The 21987-nt window shown below is 44.8% G+C and overlaps 2 protein-coding genes across 2 annotated transcripts; one reads left to right on the top strand and one right to left on the bottom strand.

Annotated features, from left to right (window-relative positions):
- The first annotated feature begins 10765 nt into the window (after positions 1-10765).
- Positions 10766-11176, top strand: LOC109734890 (mitochondrial import inner membrane translocase subunit TIM17-2-like). Its single transcript, XM_020294069.1, has one exon. The coding sequence runs from the start codon at positions 10766-10768 to the stop codon at positions 11174-11176; it is 411 nt and encodes a 136-aa protein (XP_020149658.1).
- A 4056-nt stretch (positions 11177-15232) lies between these two features.
- LOC109734889 (F-box/FBD/LRR-repeat protein At5g56420-like) lies at positions 15233-16465 on the bottom strand. Its single transcript, XM_020294068.2, has one exon. The coding sequence runs from the start codon at positions 16121-16123 to the stop codon at positions 15233-15235; it is 891 nt and encodes a 296-aa protein (XP_020149657.2). The 5' UTR covers positions 16124-16465.
- Between the last annotated feature and the right edge of the window lie 5522 nt (positions 16466-21987).

Below are 21987 nucleotides of genomic sequence, written 5' to 3'. Positions count from 1 at the left end.
TGGCTAACCGGGACTAAAGGCCCGTCCACGTGGGCGCCAGGGGTCCGTCGGGGCGGAGGACCTTTAGTCCCGGTTCTCGTGGCTAACCGGGACTAAAGGCCTCCTCCGCAGGTTTAGGGTTTTAGCCCCCCTAAACCTGGTTTCTTTTTAATTTGTAGTGTTTTATTTCTTTTATATTTTATTTTGTGTTTTATTTTAATTTTGATGAAGTTTCAGTACACATATTCTACGCTACTATATACATGCATATGAAATTTCAAAAAAGAAGAATTCAAGAGGAATATATAATATATATTCAATCTCGGGTGACCATATACAACTTCGAACAAGTTTCCATACACAATTAGGATGGATGACCATATACAACTTCGAACAAGTTTCAATCTCGGGTATGCATATAAATTTCTTCGTCCTCGGTATAGTGTTCTCCTTTAGGATTGAGACTTCCCTCATGAAAAATCCTGCTAATTCATCTTGAATTGGTCGGAAGCGAGCTTCTGGACTAAGCCTCCTCCGCAAGTTATCCGTCGCCTTCCGCACGCTATCCGATGCCTTCCGCTCAGAGGTGTGTCTCCGGATGTTCTCACAAACATAGTATCCACATAGATTGGTCCCCGGTGGCTGCTTATCCACATTAACTAACCTTCTAAAATCTAGCTCATGTTTGAATTCACTGACAATTTCTTCTGAGAACCGTCTCCAAACCCTACAGGGCAAAGAAAATTAAATGAACAAGGGAGTTATTAGTTACTTGATATTAGGAAATGAACGAAAGAGACCGATCGATATAGAGCTCAAATGATTGAAAATAATTACTTTTGCAGCATTTTTCTCATGTCGGCCCAACGCTTTGGATCCGAATCCATAGAGTCCATGATTAGAACTCTGGAGGTGTGAAGTTCAATATTTAGCAGAATCCAGTGGAACCTGCGGACACGTTACATGTACAGTCATGCATAACTCCTCGATTAGACATACCATGCATGGAGTAAACAAAAGAGAATGGGCATAAGAGAGAAACACTCACCCAAAATGGTAAGGAAATAGAATATGACTTTTGAGTTGATGCTTTCTAAGAAACTTGTACAAGTCTTTCTCCACGTCTTCGGGGTGATTTTGTAACACATGTCCATTAACGATATGTGGGTCAATGAACCCAACATCATAGATGTTTCTTATTTTGCATTCCCAAATCTTCAATCTGCATAATAGCGTACGCAACAATATAGTTAGGACAATATATATATATATATATATATATATATATATATATATATATATATAGTGCATGCAATGAAGAACGAGATGAGGTAGAAATAAATCACTTACAGAACGTAGCAACTCAGCATAGATTTGTCGAGGTCGCGCAGATTGAACAGCTGGAACAATTCACTCATATGAACTTGTACAGAGTACCGTTTGGTGTGATGCTCCTCTGTAACATCCGCATAAACATATTCTTTGTCGGCCCATGTTATGAATTGCTTGTACCAACGTAGCAGATTTCGCATTTTTGGTGGTAGACTCTTTTCCCGCGTAGGCTCGACGAGAGGCCCATTCCGCACATATTGTAATGCTATCTCACATACTGGCGCATCCTCAAGGCCTAAGAAGGCACGAAGAGTCAAACCCATCTCGGACGCTTGTTTCATGGCACTCGCTACAGTCAATCCAAGTGCTGCCGCAGCTGCTATGATCTCGGGGTCCTCTTTCGGACCGGCTTTCACTATGAGCGGGGGGATCGATTGTTTCTTCTGCATCCCGAGCTGGTCAACTTGTTTCCCGCTTTTTTTACTTTCTTCTTTCTCCTCCTTCAATATTTTTGCTTGCCTACGAAGTTCATGTCCATAGTCGTCAGGCATATTTAGCTCGGCTTGGGACGGTGTCGTCAAAAAATCCTTAGCCCACTTCTTTTGCTTCTCAGTGAATACTTGCTTGGGCTCAGGCTCTTTTATCGCCTTCATATCCGCCTTCCATTTCTCATAATCAGCAGACGCGGCCAATTTGGTTTCAGCTTCACTAAGTTCCCAAGGCCTTGGGAGGAGAGGCTTCAGTGATGGCTCCGGTACCCTTGTGGTCTTAGGTACATAAGGGTCCGGGTTAATAGTCCAGGAGCGGGTTTCCTTGCTGTCCGCCTGCTTCTGCTTCTTCGCCGGAGGTGGATTGGGGGGCGTCGTACCCGCCGGAGGAGGATTGTGGGGCGTCGTACCCGCCGGAGGTTGTGGATCGGGGGACGGCGTCGAATGGCGTGAAGGAGGTGTAGGTGAACCACCACGACCACCACCACCGCCACCGCCGCCACCACCACCACCACCATCACCATCGGAGGGGGGTGGACTTGCTAGCCTTGGCGCCTCGCCTGGAAACACTATGTACTTCTTTTTCCATAGAATGACCTGGCGCTTGACATCTCCAAGTCTTCTCTCCCCTTCGGGTGTAGCTTTGTCAATCTCCAGGTCCTCAAACCCTTGGACTATGTCTTCCACCGTGACACGAGCATAGCCATATGCAATGGGGTTGTTGTGGTGGAGTTCTCCAGGTGTACAGGGTAAAGCACTGCCGCTAGCTACCTTCGTGGAAACGTTCCCCACGGGATAATGCAGATCACATTCTTTCATCTCCTTTACATCATCCACGGGGTAGTGAGGCTCCAGTGCACGAATCTCGATCATCGGTGCACTAGCACCAGGCGGGGCATCCGTGGAAGCCACGCTGCTTCTCCGCTGCTGGCTTCCGCGATCCGCTTCATGATCTTCATGCGGCCCTGCAGCCGATTTTTCTTTTACTAGTTCATGCATGGTCTGCTTCAACTCATGGAGTTCCGATGCAAACTTCGCCATAAGATCTGCATCCCGGTCCGTCTTTCTCTTACGGCTTCTGTAACAGTACGGGTCATTGTCCTGGGAAAACCCTACTTTCCACGGAACTTTGCCTTTGCCTCGTACACGTCCTCCGTGTTCATCATTCCCGAGGGCTGTTGTCAGTGCGTCTTTCTCTCTGTTGAACTTGATCAAGCCCTCTTGAGCTTGGGTCATTGCGTCAATAAGGGCTTGGGTGGGAGCAAACTTTTTCTTCCGGTGAACACACACCCCTGTCTCCGGGTCTAGCGATCCCCCATGCCCGTACCACCAGCTTTTGGCCCTTGGGTCCCATCCCTCTGTACCTAGAGGGATTCCTCGCACCCTCAGGTCCTCCTCCATCTTCTGCCACCTAGGCTCCGAAAGGCGGTATCCTCCTGGCCCCATAATATGATGGAACTTTTTCTTACTCGCATTATCCTTATTTTTTTTGATATTTCCTTGAAATGCTCCGATTGCTTTTGCCTCACAAATTCTGGCCAATCATCTTTCAGTTTCTCATGTTGTCCATTGAAATCCGGAGTCTTGCCCTTGTTGACATAGTCACGGGTTAAATTTTTCTTGAAGTTCCGGAATGCTTCGCCCATCTTCTGAAGAGCGAACTCTTTAACTAGCCTCCTCCTCTCACGTCCACCCGGAACCTCGTTACCGAATTCATCGACTTTGTTGTATTCCGTAGGTAGAATGAAATGTTCCATAAGCTTTCTCCAGCAATCCTTTTTCGTTCTCTTGTCGACAAAACTGAAACCAAGACGTGCCTTCTTTGGCTCCTTCCATTCCTGGACGGTGATCGGGACGTTGTCTCTAACAACGACTCCGCATTGGTTGATAAACTTTGAGGTGTGCTGTAGGGGCTTGCCGGTTTCACTGACAAACTCAATGGCATATGTTTCTCCTGTTTTCATCGCCTTGGATTTGCCACGCTTTGTCATACTCGATCCGGCCGAGGGCTAAAAAAAGAAAGAGAGTCGCGCGCGTTAATACATATGTATTCACATTTCAGTAAGTTTGTATCACGAGAGGCTCAATGTATATATATACCTCGCCGGAGGTGGTTGCTACTTGCAATTCGAGATCGTCGTTTGTTGACGGTTGACCTCCGTCGACAATGTCCGTTCCTTCACCTTCTTGATCACCGTCAAGGTTCAGAAAAGAAGAGACTACATCCTCTTCTTGCTCATATTCTGAGCCCGGCACATAAGGAATCTCGTTGTTGATGATGCCCATTAAATAACGTTCAGCCTCCGGATCCCTAAGCGGCTCGGCTCTATCGTCCGCCATATGTCACTCCTGCATGTAGTAAAAATTCTTTAAGTATAAAGGAATTAAAAAATAAGATTAAGGGGACATAGAGGAGGAGGAATTAAAAAATAAGATTATTGAGCACTAATTTGCATAGAAGTTTTTGTTTAGCACTGCCAAGTATTTTGTTTTTCCTTTTCTTTTTTCTTTTCTTTTTCGTTTTCTTCTTCCTATTCTTCTTCCTTTTCTTCTTCCTTTTCTTATTTTGTTTTTCTTGGTTTTCATTGGTTTTCTTTGTTTCTTTCTCGATTTTCTTGATTTCATTCCTTTGCATTGGTTTGTTTTGTTTTGTTTTCTTTGTTTTTCTTTTTGTTTTGTTTTGTTTTGTTTTCTTTTGTTTTTATTTTGTTTTGTTTTGTTTCTTTGTTTTTCTTTTGTTTTCTTTGTTTTCTTCTGTTTTTCTTTTGTTTTGTTTGTTTTTCTTCTGTTTTTCTTTTGTTTTTGTTTTGTTTTCTTTGTTTTTCTTTTGTTTTTCTTTGTTTTTCTTTGTTTTTCTTTGTTTTGTTTTCTTTGTCTTTCTTTTGTTTTTCTTTGTTTTCTTCTGTTTTTCTTTTGTTTTTCTTTTGTTTTGTTTTGTTTTGTTTTCTTTGTTTTTCTTTGTTTTGTTTTCTTTGTTTTTCTTTTGTTTTTCTTTGTTTTCTTTTGTTTTTCTTTTGTTTTTGTTTTGTTTTCTTAGTTTTTCTTTTGTTTTTCTTTGTTTTTCTTTATTTTGTTTTCTTTGTTTTTCTTTTGTTTTTCTTTGTTTTCTTCTGTTTTTCTTTTGTTTTTGTTTTGTTTTCTTTGTTTTTCTTTTGTTTTCTTCTGTTTTTCTTTTGTTTTTGTTTTGTTTTCTTTGTTTTTCTTTTGTTTTCTTCTGTTTTTCTTTTGTTTTCTTCTGTTTTTCTTTTGTTTTTGTTTTGTTTTCTTTGTTTTCTTCTGTTTTTCTTTTGTTTTCTTTGTTTTTCTTCTGTTTTTGTTTTGTTTTTGTTTTGTTTTCTTTGTATTTCTTTTGTTTTTCTTTGTTTTTCTTTGTTTTGTTTTCTTTGTTTTTCTTTTGTTTTTCTTTGTTTTCTTCTGTTTTTGTTTTGTTTTCTTTGTTTTTCTTCTGCTTTCTTTTGTTTTCTTTTGTTTTTTTTCTTTGTTTTCTTCTGTTTTTCTTTGTTTTCTGCTCTTTTTCTTCGCGGCGGGAGGCAGGCAGGGGCAGGGGCAGCGGCGGGAGGCAGGCGGCGGCGGCGGCAGGGGCAGGGGCAGCGGCGGGCGTTGGCGACGGCGAGGAGGAGCGGGCGGCGACGGGGCAGGGCGTCGGAGCTCACTGGGGCAGGGCGAGGTCGGGGAGGCGTTGACGACGGCGAGGTCGGGGAGGCGTTGGCGACGGCGAGGAGGAGCGGGCGGCGACGGGGCAGGGCGTCGGAGCTCACTGGGGCAGGGCGAGGTCGGGGAGGCGTTGACGACGGCGAGGTCGGGGAGGCGTTGGCGACGGCGAGGAGGAGCGGGCGGCGACGGGGTAGGGCGCGGCAACGGCGACAGCGATGAGGAGCAGCCTGGCGGCGTCGAAGCGTCGGGGAAGAATGTGGAAAAATCCTAAGTGCCACACTTATATAGGAAAAGCTTTAGTCCCGGTTGGGGAGGCGGACCGCGACTAAAGGTACCCTTTAGTCGCGGTTGGTCCCCAACTGCGGAGGCGGACCGCGACTAAAGGTACCCTTTAGTCGCGGTTGGTCCCCAACCGCGACTAAAGGGTACCTTTAGTCGCGGTCCGCCTCCCCAACCGGGACTAAAGGGTTTTGGCGCCGCTTTCGTTCCCGCGCAGAAAGAGCCTTTAGTCGCGGTTCGTGTCACGAACCGTGACTAAAGGTCCTTTTTCATATAAAATAAAACTAATTCATTTTAAAATCTTAAAAATACAATTATATATCAAAAAAATCAGAAAAATAAAACTAATTCATTTTAAAATCTTGAAAATACAAATAATATATCAAAAAAATCAGAAAAATAAAACTAATTCATTTTAAAATCTTAAAAATACAATAATATATCAAAAAAATCAGAAAAATAAAACTAATTCATTTTAAAATCTTGAAAATACAAATAATATATCAAAAAAATCACAAAAATAAAACTAATTCATTTTAAAATCTTAAAAATACAATTATATATCAAGAAAATCAGAAAAATAAAACTAATTCATTTTAAAATCTTAAAAATACAAATAATATATCAAAAAAATCAGAAAAATAAAACTAATTCATTTTAAAATCTTAAAAATACAAATAATATATAAAAAAATCAGAAAAATAAAACTAATTCATTTTAAAATCTTAAAAATACAAATAATATATCAAAAAATTCAGTTCATCGATCCCTTGAAGGTTTGACAAAAGGTTTGATACATCATTCAGTTCATCGACCAAATACAAATCATTCGGATTCGCCATCGTACGTTTTAATTCACATGATCCATTCAACAAAGTTTGGTACAATAAATTATTACACATCAATTCTTCCCTTGTGTCCCTGCTTGCTTACGATTGTGCCGTATCCATGGAGCATCCTCATCATTTAACTTAATGCTTGGGTCAGTGTTCACTTTGAAGGGCGGAATTTCACCAAACATATTATAATCTTCTGACATGTCTGTCTTGTCCAACACTCCCACGATGTTTCTTTTCCCTGAAAGAACAATGTGGCGCTATGGATCATCGCATGATGTACTGATCATTTTCTTATCTTTCAGTTTCCTCGGTTTGCTACTCATGTCCTTCAAATAAAAAACCTAAGCGACATCTTTGGCAAGGACGAATGGTTCGTCAAGGTAACCAAGATTGTTGAAATCCACCATTGTCATTCCGTATTGCTCTTCCACCTTTACCCCACCTCCTGTTAGCTTGAACCATTTGCACCGGAACAAAGGGACCTTAAAGGAGGGTCCATAGTCAAGTTCCCATATCTCCTCTATGTAACCATAATATGTGACCTTTCGCCCATTCTCGGTTGCTGCATCAAAGCGGACACCACTGTTTTGGTTGGTGCTCTTTTTATCTTGGGCGATGGTGTAAAATGTATTCCCATTTATCTCGTACCCTTGGAAAATCGTTATAGTCGAAGATGGTTTCTTGGCCAACATGTACAGCTGATCTCCAACATCATCATTGTCATTCATTAAATGTTTTCGCAACCAACTGCCGAAAGTCTCCATGTGGGCCTTTCTAATCCAGGATTCAGGCTTCCCCGGGTTGTCCGAGCGTAAAATATTCTTGTGTTGCTTGAAGTACGGAGCCACCAAGCTGGAATTTTGCAGAACTGGGTGGTGTGCTTCAGTCATAGAATGACCGTCCATACATATCGTGGATTTCCTTCCGATCCTGCCTTTTCCACTTAGTCTCCCCTCGTGCCGCGATTGAGGAATACCAATCGGCTTAAGGTCAGGAACATAGTCAATACAGAACTCAATTACCTCCTCATTTCCATAGCCCTTGACGATGCTTCCTTCTGGCCTAGCACGGTTACGAACATATTTCTTTAATACTCCCATGAACCTCTCAAAGGGGAACATATTGTGTATAAATACAGGACCGAGAATGGAAATCTCTTCGACTAGGTGGAGCAGGAGGTGCGTCATAATATCGAAGAAGGATGGTGGGAACACCAACTCGAAACTGACAAGGCATTGGACCACATCGTTCTGTAACCGTGGTAGATCTTCTGGATTGATTACCTTCTGAGAGATTGCATTGAGGAATGCACATAGCTTCACAATGGCTACTCGAACATTTTCCGGTAGGAGCCCCCTCAAAGCAATCGGAAGCAATTGCGTCATAATCACGTGGCAGTCGTGAGACTTCAGGTTTTGGAACTTTTTCTCCGCCATGTTTATTATTCCCTTTATATTCGACGAGAAGCCAGACGGGACCTTCATACTGCTCAGGCATTCAAAAGAAATGACCTTCTCTTCTTTGGTAAGAGCGTAGCTGGCACGACCTTGAAACCATTCCGGATGCCGGTCATCTGGGTCTTTCAAAAGTTGCTGGTCCTGCCGTGCTTCCTTTGTATCATTTGTCTTCCCATACACGCCCAAGAAGCTTAGCAGGTTCACGCAAATATTCTTCGTAACATGCATCACGTCGATTGCAGAGCGGACATCTAGGACTTTCCAATATTCTAGCTCCCAAAATATAGATTTCTTCTTCCACATGGGTGCGTGCCCGTCAACTCCCCGCGGAACTGATTGTCCTCCAGGACCCTTTCCAAAGATGACTTTCAAATCCTTGACCATATCAAATATCTCAGCACCAGTACGTTCCGCAGGCTTCGGCCGGTGATCTGCCTTGCCGTTGAAATGCTTGCCTTTCTTTCTTACGTTATGATTTCGGGGAAGAAATCGACGATGACCCAGGTACACGTTCTTCTTACAATTAACCAAACGTACACTTTCAGTCTCATATAAGCAGTGCGTGCATGCATTGTATCCCTTATTTGTCTGTCCCGAAAGGTTACTGAGAGCAGGCCAATCGTTGATGGTTACAAAAAGCAACGCTCGTAGGTCAAATTCCTCTCCTTTGTGCTCATCCCAGACACGTACACCAGGTCTGGCCCACAACTGTAAAAGTTCATCAACTAATGGCCTTAGGTACACATCGATGTCGTTCCCGGGTTGCTTTGGACCTTGGATGAGCACTGGCATCATAATGAACTTCCGCTTCATGCACAACCAAGGAGGAAGGTTGTAGATGCATAGAGTCACGGGCCAGGTGCTATGGCTGGAGCTCTGCTCGCCAAAAGGATTCATGCCATCAGTACTTAGACCAAATCTTATGTTCCTTGCGTCAGCTGCAAAATCTTTGAACACTCTGTTGATCTTTCTCCATTGCGTTCCATCAGCGGTGTGTCTCAACTCCCCGTCGGACTTACGGTCCTCTTTGTGCCAGCGCAACGACTTGGCATGCTTTTTGTTCCTGAACAGACGTTTCAACCGTGGTATTATAGGAGCATACCACATCACCTTGGCGAGAACCCTCTTCCTGGGTTTCTCGCCCTCAACATCGTCACCAGGGTCATCGCCTCTGATCTTATAACGCAATGCAGTGCATACAGGGCATTCATTCAAAGTCTCGTATTCACCGCGGTAGAGGATGCAGTCGTTAATGCATGCATGTATCTTCAGAACCTCTAAACCTAGAGGGCAGACAACCTTCTTTGCTTCGTACGTACTGGCGGGCAACTCGTTATTCTTCGGAAACATATTCTTCAACATTTTCAGCAAATTTTCAAATGATGAGTCACCTATACCTTCCTGTGCCTTCCATTTTAGCAAATCCAGTGTGCAGCCCAGCTTTTTCAGACTATTATCGCATCCTGGATACAACGACTTTTTGTGATCCTCTAACATGCGATCCAAATTCTCCCTATCCTTGTCAGTTTCGCAGCGTCTCCGTGCATCAGCAATGGTCCGACGAAGATCATCAGCGGGCTCATCATGTGCCTCTTCTTCACCTTCACCTAACCCTTCCCCACCTTCAGCATCATCCTCCATGAAAGTATCACCGAAATGATCATGATAGTTGTCATCGATATCATCCCCTTCTTCATCTTCTTCCATTCTAACCCCTCTTTCTCCATGCTTGGTCCAACAATTATAGCTTCGCATGAAACCGTGCCGAAGCAGGTGCATGTGAACGTCTCTTGAGGAGGAGTAATCCTTCTGATTCTTACAGACAGCACATGGACAGATAATAAAACCTTGCTGCTTGTTCGCATTTGCCACTACGAGGAAATCTTTCAAACCCGTAGTGAACTCGCCGGAGAGTCGGGGAGCGTACATCCATTGTCGATTCATCTGCATTATTATTATATAAAGTATATAATTAACCATCATGCATTTGTTAAACTAACTAGCTAGAAATAATACAAATTAAACAATGAACTACACACATGCATATTTTATCAATGACACATGAAAGGTTCAAGTTGCTAACCGCAATCGCGGAGGAAAAATAAATGAGAAAGCTCAAGTGTGGCTCGGACACTTCATATCATGTTTGTTTCAGGCTCTCGGGCATTTCATCGAACACCTTGTGTGCATAGGAGGAACCAAATGCAAACCCACCACCCCCTTCTGAAAATTGTGAAGTGAGCTGAGTGAAGTGAGCTGAGTCCTATATATAGGGATGGGCCTTTAGTCCCGGTTGGCCTGGCCAACCGTGACTAGGATGGGCCTTTAGTCCCGGTTGGCCTGGCCAACCGCGACTAAAGGCCTTCGGGGACCTTTAGTCCCGGTTGGCCAGCTGTCGACCGAGCGCGCTGGGCCCAGATAGTTGGTCGCGGGTCTCCTCCCGAACCGCGACTAAAGACCCATTTTGTCGCGGTTCGATTATTTTGGGGACTAATGGGGCGTATGGAAGCCTCTTTTTCTACTAGTGGCACGACTACCGTACACGTACGCAACCCTATTTTTTTTTTTGCTTTTCGTACTCAACCTTTCGATTGTCGATGTCTTGCGGTAGACGCGAGAGGTTCAAACTCAAGCCACACCACGTCCCTGATTTATAGGTCGCGCGCGGGGACATCGCCCTCAACTTGCAACTCAAGCCACCGCCGCTCCCCACCTGCGCCACCGGATGCCGACCGAGATGGCCACGTCGACGGAGCAGATGCCGCTACGGGAAATCGTCGAGGAGGCGGGTTTTACCCTCATCCTTGGCGCCATTGGAGCCTCCGCCTTCTACTTCCTCAAGGGCCTCCGCAACTCCAAAGGCCGCCGCCTCGCCGGCGGCGCCCAGGCGGTCCTCACGAACGCGCCCCACATCGGCCATTGGGCGGCCTGGCTTGCCGCCGTGGAAGCCATTCACTGCGCCATGAATCACGCGAACCAGGAGGAGGACCCCATCAACGCGCTCATCGCCTGGGGCGGCGCCAACGCCCTCTGCTCCATGCGCCGGGGGCCACTCGCGGCCGTCCTCTCAGGGCTCAAGGGTGCGGCCTTCGGTGGGGTCCTGGGGATCGCTATGTACAGCCTCAAACACTTCATGGCCGAGGACTGATGCTGTTGTCTGCTGCTTTTCCGAGCTTGCTGGGAACTTGTGTTTGCTTAAACTGTGTAAAGTTCTCTTCCTATCAACAGCTTACTGCATGTATTCTGAATACATGGAGTGTTCTTCTGGTTCTTTCTCTCGCTATTCCGGTTGTTCTACTTTCTTTGGTTCTCTCGTTATTCCCATTGTTCTGCCATAACAATTACATCATCTCTTCCCTACCATAAACAGTGAGTACATTTCATAAGAGAGTCTACATCAACTATGGACTGAGCCCAGGTTGCTTCGATAGTGGATACACCAGTCTTCCAATGCACCTCCACAACCACAATTCCCGCCCTTTTCTTGATATTTTTAGCTTTGGTTCTGTTTGGCAGTAATGTCCTCAGTACTCAGTATACAAATACTACAGTTTTTATGCCGAGAAGAAGCAATATGTAGTTTATGAAAACATTGATTTTTTAAAGTATTGCAAAAACAGTGGTGTGTTTGGCAAAATGGCAATCAAAGTGTGCAGTGTTGTAGTATTTGGTCAACGTCCTCCTTTTCTCTTTCTCAGTTTTTAATAAAGAGTCTGGACCTCTTTTTTGAATACTGCAAAAATACTTTTAACCGGAACCAAACACATCAAAGTATCTGAAACCACAGTTAATTTTTCAAGATACCAAAATATTCTTGGAATAATTTATAAAAGTATTTTGCAATCAAACACACCCGACATTTTCCAGAAAGGTAAAAGTATTTTGCAATCAAACACACCCGACATTTTCCAGAAAGGGTCAAAATCCAAGAAAAACAATGGAGAAGATTCAGGAAGAATCACGCTGGCTATGTACATATGACAGAAAGATCCCTAATCCACCCCATCATAACTGTCCTGGATTTGGGAGCTGCAACAATGGAGAAAAAGATAGAAAGAGATCTCAAAGCCTCAGATGTGTAATCTCGATTGATTGGCTACCAACCACTCCTAAATATATGACATTTTGGCAGTTCAGTTCCTACCTATTTGGTTTCTGGGACTTAACATGGACTAAAAGACCATATTACAACAATAAGTCCCTATAAGACTCTCCTTGAGAGTCTTATTTCATAAGTCCCAAATGCCCACTTTAAGTCCCTATAAGTCCCTCCTGTTTGGTTTAGATGGGACTTATAGGGACTTTTTTTAAGTCCCTGGAAACAAACAACCTCTTAGGAACGGAGAGGGAGGATATATTTGAAAGGTCTATTAGCACAATCATGTTGGGTTGTCATAAAATCTGAGCGATTGGAATTGATTAGTCCCTTTCTATTTGTCTCGTTCATTCTTTGTTGTGGCACCGAGCTTCTTCTCTACATCGATGCATGATGGCATTTGAGGATTTACTGGATGTTTAAAAAAAAATTGCTACCGGTATTTCATGGACAACTAAAACGACCACCCAAAATGTGGAATCAGCCCTTAGTGCTTCTTTATAGATGACATGATTATAGATGGTTTCTACTTCAACTGTCATTTATCCTACAATGCCCGAAATACATAAGTGTCTTACAGAAGAAAATTACCATGTAAGTAGGGCCCGCAGTGAAATTCATTTGGGGGGGGGGGGGGGGGGGGCTTGAAGGTAGCAAGTCCAACAACAACATAAAACAGTGCTATAAACTCACGACGTTTGAACACACAACATTCAAAACATAGGCTTAAATTTTCCAAAGTTCTTTATTTTTCTAAATCAAGGAACATTAAGGCTCCCGGTCACCAATGATCAAAACTGATAGCAAACCATGAGATGTCAAAATGTTTAGCTTTGCTTTAAAGGAATGTTCATGGCTCTGGCGTCCACTCATACTCTAATGTTGCCTCATTAGCCGGAGCGCATGAGCTCCACTTCCCTCTAGGGCGTGGAAGCGTCAACATCGATGTATCCATGGTCGTTCTCTGCCGCGGTGGGCTTTCATCATCTAAACTATCGTCACATGAGATCTCTCTAGATGCCTCAACAATCACAGTCATCCTCTGGAGCGCTTGTGAATTCAGGATCAACAAGTGTGCCATGTCATGGCACTCCTGTCCAGAGAAGCCACTGAACTCCACCTCGTGAAGATGATCTAGTGAGATCTTGTCCTCCTTCCAGCTCCCTACACGTCCGCATATGCAGCACCCCTCCCCACACCGATCAAGGTACTTTGATGGTCCATCCAATCAAGCCAATATAGAAACATATAAATATAGTTAGCAATTACTCATGAACCTACAAATCCATGGTTAAAAATTATTTAATTTATAGAGAATTTAGGACAGAAAAATTATATATGCTTACAAATTTGCTGATGCCTAGGCTGAGGTGTTGAAGATTGCTGTATCGCGCAAGGATGCTAGATACACATGCTCCAAAAATATGGTTGTTCCGTGGCCGGAAATCCAGTTTCAGATTTGTGACATGAGGGACTGGTGGTATTTCTACCATTACATTGTCTCCTTCATTTAGGTCCATATCCTGCATAGAAAGACATGTACGAGCTGCTCAACGACTAGTCACACTAGAAACAAAACAATATATTGTGTCACTCAAAACCTATATAACTAATATAGTGACAGAGACAGGGGACCAGCAGGGCCCTGCCCACACTTTTGATTTAAGCCTAATATGTGTGTGAATAGTCCAGGTTTACTCTAACCGGCCCTCCTCAACACCAAGATTTAAGCAATCCTGCCTCCGCCGCTGAAAATAGATGACTCCCACTAATCTATTTCCCTCAACATGCAAATATGGAGAAAATACCCACATCAATGCAACCATGCATGTAAAAAGCCCCACCTCAATATGCATGGGAAAATGCTTTCCTTTCGATTATTTTATGGAACTATATTCAATAGGAAATCCAGTGTATAATAATTAAATACAATAAATCACATTTATTTTCAGTTTATAGTAGTATATATTAATCCAAGTATTCAATACATTCAAAACTCATTGAAATATATGACACCAATTACTGCAACAACACACGGGGTATTATCTAATTATATATAAGGTTACAATGTCTGTAACTACCGTGGTAAATAAGTATGCTCTAGATTACCCCTGCCTTTCCATTAAATTACGGGGTATTATCGCATTATATATAAGGTTACAATGTCTATGACTACCTTGCTAAATAATTATGCTCTTGATTACCCCTGCCTTTCCATTAAATTGTTAACTATTTGCAGGGAAAGCCATCATGCCAGTTTGTATTATTTCGGCACAATAGTCATCGGCCATAACAACATGAATACAAATAGGAGGATCACCATGTCAAACGCACTGGTTGACCTGACTAAACTTAGCTGACGTGTGTGTTGCCCGGCCCATTGTCCTCTCTAGTACAATGATAGTAAACAACACGAGTAAAACTAGGCAAAGGGGATGACAAAGAGAGGTGAATGAAAGAAAATACAATAAAAAGAACACAAGAGTGAAAAAAAAATATGCTTTGTGTATTATTTAATGGAGAAATGAAGAGGGAAAATTGCAGTAGCTTAAGTCGAGTGTATTCTACCAGGCACTAGGTTTACACTGGAGCATTTATAAAAATACATATCTAAGCCTGCCCTTAGAAAAGACTCGGCTTATAGCAAGCCGCCGCCACAGAGCCGTCAAGCGCGGTGGTGGACACATGGCAAGTGCTTCGCCGAGACACGCGTGTATGCTGAGTTTTTTTTTACATAATATGCCGCGAGTTTTTTCTTTAAGCCATGTGTCTTTTTGGGCTGTCCTTGCTTATAGGGAAATCAGCCGAGGGACCTGCAATTGTCGTGTGTTTTTGGGTACTCGGTTTACACTTATATAAATTGAGTACCTGTTTCTCAAAAATAAAATAAAATTGGAGGACCGGAGATATAACACCCGGTTCACTTTTGTTCCATTGTCCCTTTGATAACCCGGTCTTTTTCTTGGATCGAGTGAGAAAAACTATTATCATATCGTGACAAGTTATACAAAATATAATGGATGTAGTAGGCACCTGCGGAACATGGAGCTCGACGATGTGGCGACGGACGGAGGTGCAACTTTGCAGCAGTTGGATGTTGAACCTATACTAAATCTCGATCTCTCGTGGATAGGGCATGAGGGAGCACTGAAGCTGCTCCAGCGCCGGCGCCCGGATGGTGAAGTTGGAGGGGTCGCGGCGCAGCACCGAGCTACCGACCTCCAAGGAAGAAAGCCGCGGCGTGTCCAGGTCCAGCCGCCTCAGGTCGGCGAGCTCGTACAGCGTCAGGGTCTCTAGCGCTCTCGCGTCGAGCTGCAGCTCCCGCAGCCCGCACACGTAAAAGAGTTCCAGCTTCTGCAGCCTCGGGCAGCACGTCGACGACAGGAGGCGGCCGAGGCGGCGGCCGTCTCCTCGCGAGAGTGATATGACACGGAGGGACAGGTCAGTCAGCGCGTTGAACTCTACCACGGCCGGGAGCCTGAGGATGGCGTAGTCTAGGTCGAGCAGCATCTCCGCCGCCCTCGTGCAGCGAGGCAGCCGCACCTTGCAGTCCTTGGGGATCTGGTCGCTCCACAGCGGCAGCGAGATGGAAAGGTGCAGGGATTTCACCACCAGCTCCATCGCCCGTCGGAGCCAGAGGTTCACGCGCGCTCCGCCGGGCCAGCGAAGGACGTCCATGTGCAGCGTGTCGACGCTGCAGACGCGCCGCTGGAGGACCGCATCGATGAAGTCGTTGAACCGGTGTGCGGAGGCGTTGAACCGCTTTAGGGTCTCGTCGTCCTCGTCCTTTCCGGTGCGGTACACGGGATGGAGGTGTAGAGTCGGGGAGCGTGTGGAGAGGTCGCGCCACCGCCTCGATAGTGTGGCTAATCCAGCCAGGTCTAGTGCGTCGGGCAGGAGGCTGATGACGCGGAGGAGCAGGTCGTCGCCGAGCTCGCTGATCAAGTCTACGCCCTGGCCGCCGTCGCATGCCGACGGCCTTGCTTTCTTTCCCATCATAGCATCGATCGACGTGCGCAGAAGCTTGGCGTGCGATGTGGTTATTATGCCAACGGTTATGTATTACAGGGTTTATTAAGAGTCCGTTGTAAACGAATCAGTACTCGGATTCTTACATACTACTACTGCGTTTCTTGTCGGTATCTCATCGGGTCTGACAAAGGTTTCTTGCAGAGAAGACTACCAGACTTTTGGGACTTTGCCATGGACAAAAACAACTCGGCAGACCGTGGACAAAAACAAAGTGCAACACAAACGTGACTCGGCTGGACTCCTGCCGTCAAAGGTTAGTTTATCAAGTTCTTCCTATTGTGTACTCAAAGACATTTGCCGCGGGACGTAGAGAAGCATACACTCGGTTCTAAAAAAAAAAGCATACACTCGACAACCAGCATACAGTCTACAAACAATGGCCAAATGACGCAGGTGCGACGTGTCACTAGGGTTTACCAAATCAGCCTTGCTAAATCTTAGTCGACTGAGACTTCTCACTCGAAACTATATGCATGAGATCTTATATCAAGATCCGTGAAAAAAAATCCTTAGTTTTTTCTTTCTCACATGTTATGCTACTTGACTGAGACTTGGTTTAGTCTACTGAGACATATCCACACCCTTACAAAATATGCACTCGGACATTACCATTGATGGGGCTACTCCCTCGACGGTCATGGTCCTTGAGGAAGGGCAGAACTTGAGAGCAGCAAGGCTCGCCCGTAGAGATGGATTGGTAAATGGGTTAGCGAGTAGTCTGTATTAGGGGGGTGGGGGTGGCTTTCGGGCGTTGTAACTGACTCTCAACATCATAGAAAGCATCTCCAACTATGACCCATAAACCGCCCGCATCCGCCCGGACCACGAAAGCCATCCAACGCGGTACTGTATCAGTCCGCAGACGGTCCGGACATGTTTTTGGTGTAGGGTGAAACCCTATATGGCCGATCTTTCACGAAAGGAGCGGATCCCAACTAAGAACACGAAGAACACGAGGGGAAACACGAGGGGATGACACGAGAGAATCACTCAAACCAACAAGAACAATCACACATGTGCTAGATCCTCGAAACACAAAGAGATACATGATCCAAAGTCAACAACGGACGATACAAGGGGTAACCGGTTCTTCTCCGTGAGGAGGTCTTGAGGGGGCCGCCCAAGAGGGGGTCTTGAATCCAACGTGGATCGTCTCCGAAGAGGGGCCGCAGTCTCTCTCGAGGAGGAGATCTGTATGGATGAGCAATGCTCTATCTCACATATGAGCTAAACCAATGCTAACCCTAGAAAGATGGAGGAGAAGGAGTATATATAGTCTAGGGGGTCGAATGGGTACACGGGCCTCGGCCCTTTACTGTGCGCAAACAGACGGAGCCGGATGTCCGTGCGACGGGCCGGATGTCCGGGGCTTCAGGAGGGGCCGGATGTCCGGGCTGGCAGTGCAAACTTCTGTAGTCTCTGGATAGGCGGGGTCGGATGTCCGGGCTGGCGGGCCGGATGTCCGGGCCTCTGGCCGGATGTCCGGGCTGACGGGGTTCAGCTTCGGGTGCCTTCTGTGATGGGCGCCGGATTTTCGGGCTGGTGCCGGATGTCCGGGCTTGCGGGAGGGGCCGGATGTCCGGGGCCTGGCCGGATGTCCGGGTCCTGTAGCCTTTCTCCGGTTCCTCTCGTCGTGCTCCTTCATCCTTGTACTTGGGGACTTGTCCATCATTCCGAGCATCTCCGAGAGGGTCTCCTTGGTACCTAGGCATATGTAGTGTCCTTGCATTAGGTAGCAACCATGTCTCACATGAATGGAAAGGGAAGATTCGGAAAGGAGCGAGTTCACCTCAGGTCCAATGGCGTAGGCTCGAGTGTACATGGGGATGATCGTCGGATGCTCCGCATCATCTCCCCTCCCTTGGGAAAGATCCGACCTCGGATCAAAATCCTCATCACCATGGAAACGGTTGTCGTGGACGGACTTGTAGTTGGACGAAGTGGAAGACATGGCGCAATCCAAGTACTCCAAGGTGTGTCCGGAGTGGTACACATGCAAAAAGAGCAAACACAAACAGCACTTGGAAATACAATGGTTAGCGCACACAAAGTGTCCATCATGTAAGAATGAGTCCATGAGGCAAGATTGTTCGTGGCAAAGCGCATGAAGCTTATCAAGATGATATAGAATGATATGCAAAGCGTTCATGGGAGAAAAATCATACATTGTGCACACAAATGTGTTGTGAATATGATGAATGCAACCATGGTGCAAAATGATGTCATAGTGAGACGGTTTATCAATAGCATGAATATGGCAATGGATGCTCAATATGATTATGTTATCATGCAATTGATGGTAGGCAATGTGATCATTATGTATGAATATGCCATCAAGAAAGATCACAACAAATTTGCTAAGGAAATGCACAAGGTCATATATCATGGATGACATGGGAATAGGTGCAGCAAGACAAGCATAATGTGTGTCAATCCATGCATAAGACGCAAATTTGTCATGGGTGGTGTTGTACCATAGCTCGGTGTCGTGGTAGAAGTGTTGGTCCGGTGGTGCATCCACTAAGTCCGAGCACTCCTCAACTTGAAGGTCCATAGGGTCCATCTCCAATGTCGGTCCTCCGTTCACGAGATGTATCATGTAGAAAACAAGAAGGAAACAACAATGAAAGAATGACCCATCCAACATGCGTATTTGAGAATGGCTCAAAGGGAAGGAGTTCACCTTTAGTAGTTTCTCAAGAGTGATGGAGTTGCGCATCATGTATGCCTTCTCATAACGAAAATGTTTTGTGATCGTACCGCCTTGTGAATCCTTCAAAATGAAAGAACATGACAAACACTCGAAAAAACAAATGAGGTTAGCGGAAATGCAAAACCTAGCATTCGTGTGGTAAGATACCCAACAAGTGTATGCATCATGCTCATCATAAGAAAGTACAACGGTGTAGTTCATGGTATGGAGGCGTATGATGCGGGAACAACCAAATACAATAGGCTCAATCAACCAAGCATGCATCACAAGTGAAGTATCCAAGTCTCCAAGATCATTAAGCATAGAAGCAACTATTGGAGGCAAGCGACAATAAACAAGATATATCATGTGAGAGGCATGAGCATATATGTCATCAACCCAAGAAAGTGAGTAATGGAACATGGGTGATGCAACCAAGCAAGTAATCATAGTGATCAAGTCAAGCAAGCTAGTAGTGCGAAGATGCAACGTACTAGAAGGAATCATGGCAAGCATGTCATGTGTGCAAATAGTGGGCATATATAATGCACATGGCATTTCACAAGCATAAAGGCAAGATATGAGCAAAATAGCATCAATAGCATGGAGCACATGATAAACATGGCAATAGCAACAAGGATCTCCACCAAACATGCAAATACACATAGGAGGAGCATAATGGTGAATCATGGGTAGATGCAAGTAAGGGTCACAATTGCATGGCAAAATCATAGAAAGAGGCATAGCATGCAAAGTGAACACGGGAAAATGGACATAACGTAACAAGTGATATATAGCCCAAAGCCGTGTGAGAGCCAAGTAAAAGGAATGCGCGAAGTCGGTGCGCGAAGGGAATGGTGGGAAGGACAATCCACGGGATCCCAAGTCATCTTTGCTCTCAAGAGCTTGTTTCGTCAACTCATGGGATTGTGAGGTTGACGAGTGTTCATAAGTACTTACACAAAACAAAGACAAAGGGAAAATTGTGTGTGCGTGGTAGATGTACACATCATCCATCATGATGCATACGTGCTTGTGTCGGTTAGCACAAAATATCCAATGCTCAAATAAATGAGATGCGTGATATAGAAACATGTCATCCATCATGAGAGGTTTGTTATTATGTATAGCATAATGGAGACTCAAATTGTGTAATGCATCACTAGTGATATCTAGAGCATTGTTATGAATGGAATGCATATTGTGCAAACAATTATGGGAATCATGCAAAGTATGGAATGCATCAAGATCTCCTAATATGTATGAGGAAACTATGGGGGGTCTCCTCATGAGCATTTGTAGAAACATCACATGGAGAATATTGCTAACATCCAAAACAATTCATATTTGGAACAATGTGATCATGGCATGGTATAGTAGCGCAAATCATGTAAAGGAAGCATAGCAATATCATCACATGAAAAACAAAAGCCAATGACCATCATCTCGTCATCTATGCCATAACACTAGTAGAAAACTGGGCTTTGGTCACAGGGCAATATTCACATTAGTCCCGGTTCAGTCACGAACCGGGACTAATGTGAGCATTGGTCCCGGTTCGTGCGGCCAGGGGCCTGCCGGGCCTCGTGGGGGCATTGGTCCCGGTTCGTCCGGACCCTTTGGTCCCGGTTGGTGGGACAAACCGGGACCAATGGGCCACGCTCCTGGCCCACCACCCTTTAGTCCCGGTTCGTACCACAAACCGGGACTAAAGGGCTGGTCCTAGTTGCGGCCAGTGTTTAGTCCCACCTCGCCAACCGAAGGGTGCTCACACCAGTTTATAAGCCCGTCCCTCTCTGCCTTGTTGAGCTCCTCTCAAAGTGAAAATAGATGCCCTTATACAGGGAATTTGACCTAAATTCACAGTAAATTTCTTTGAATTTCATAGAAATTTATTATGAATTTAGGTTGAATTTTCTCTATAGGCGCATCTATGTTCATTTTTTTATAGTAAATAAATAAATAAACCTTAATAAAATAAATAAAAAGAAATAAACCTTAATAAAATAAAATAAAATAAACTATAGTAACTAAAATAAATAAACCTTAATAAATTAAATAAAAATAGCAGCAGTAAAATAAATAAAATAAAATAACTAAAGTAAAATACATAAGTAATTAGAAATAAAATAAATATGTTTTTTGTTGTAAGTAGAAACAAAACAAAACAAATAAAGCAAAAGAGAAAACAAAAAACAGAGAAACAAATTATGCCACCTACTGGGCCACCACGGCCTGAATACGACTTGAAACCCATACATGGGCCAGGATTTAGGCCCGCAGAAGGCCCAGTAGGCCCCACAGGCAGAGAGAACGGTTAGGCCCGAAAGCCTGCAGTTGAGAGGAGCTCGAGAGTGTGGGCGCAGCAGAGCTTATAAACCACTCTCGAGCCCTCTCAACTAGCGAGGTGGGACTAAACTTTTGACGCGGGGCAGCACAAGGCCTTTGGTCCCGGTTGGTGCCACCAACCGGGACGAAAGGGGGGCATTGGTCCCGGTTCGTGGCACAAACCGGGACCAAAGGCCTTTAGTCCCGGTTGGTGCCACGAACCGGGACCAACGAGTTGCCTATATATACCCCATCGCCACAGCAGAGCACTCCACAGTGCTCTGTTTTTTCTGGCCGGCGAGGGGAGGGCATTTGGGTGCTCTAGCTCACCTCCTATGCACATGAGGTGTTCGATGAAATGTCTGAGCCACACTAGTTAATCTTTCTCCTCTCAAAACTCGACCTCCGAGCTCCATTTTCCCCGAGATTTGTCTAGGTTTAGCGGTCCGTCACGTCCCGTCCCCGTCTTCACCGCCGTCGATCACCCGCACCGATCTCGTCGCCAGCACCACCATGGTGAGACTCTTGTTCTTATCTTCTTTCTGAAAGGAAAAGATTCTTACTTTAGATAGATACTTGTCTAATTTTTTTACTTTTATTATTCCTTCTTATTACATAGTGCGATGGTTTTGGTATCCGCCCCCGTCGGCCCTCGTCCTATGTATGATTCGGATGTGGTATATATTATATTTTTATAACTATTTGGTTCATTTATTGTTTATGACAAATATACCGACCAACGTAACATAGATTTTATTTATCTAGGAGGTGGTTGAACCGGAAATTCTAACCGACCCTATTGTCGAGAGGT

The sequence above is a fragment of the Aegilops tauschii genome, chromosome 2, assembly GCF_002575655.3.
Source record: "Aegilops tauschii subsp. strangulata cultivar AL8/78 chromosome 2, Aet v6.0, whole genome shotgun sequence".
NCBI lineage: Eukaryota > Viridiplantae > Streptophyta > Magnoliopsida > Poales > Poaceae > Aegilops > Aegilops tauschii.
The sequence above is the reverse complement of the archived record's forward strand: the minus strand, read 5'-3'. Positions and strand labels throughout refer to the sequence as shown.

What these genes read in the sequence shown, in the direction of transcription:
- LOC109734890 (XM_020294069.1), top strand. Translation starts at nt 10,766, where the DNA reads ATGGCCACGTCGACGGAGCAGATGCCGCTACGGGAAATCGTCGAGGAG.
- LOC109734889 (XM_020294068.2), bottom strand. Translation starts at nt 16,123, where the DNA reads ATGATGGGAAAGAAAGCAAGGCCGTCGGCATGCGACGGCGGCCAGGGC.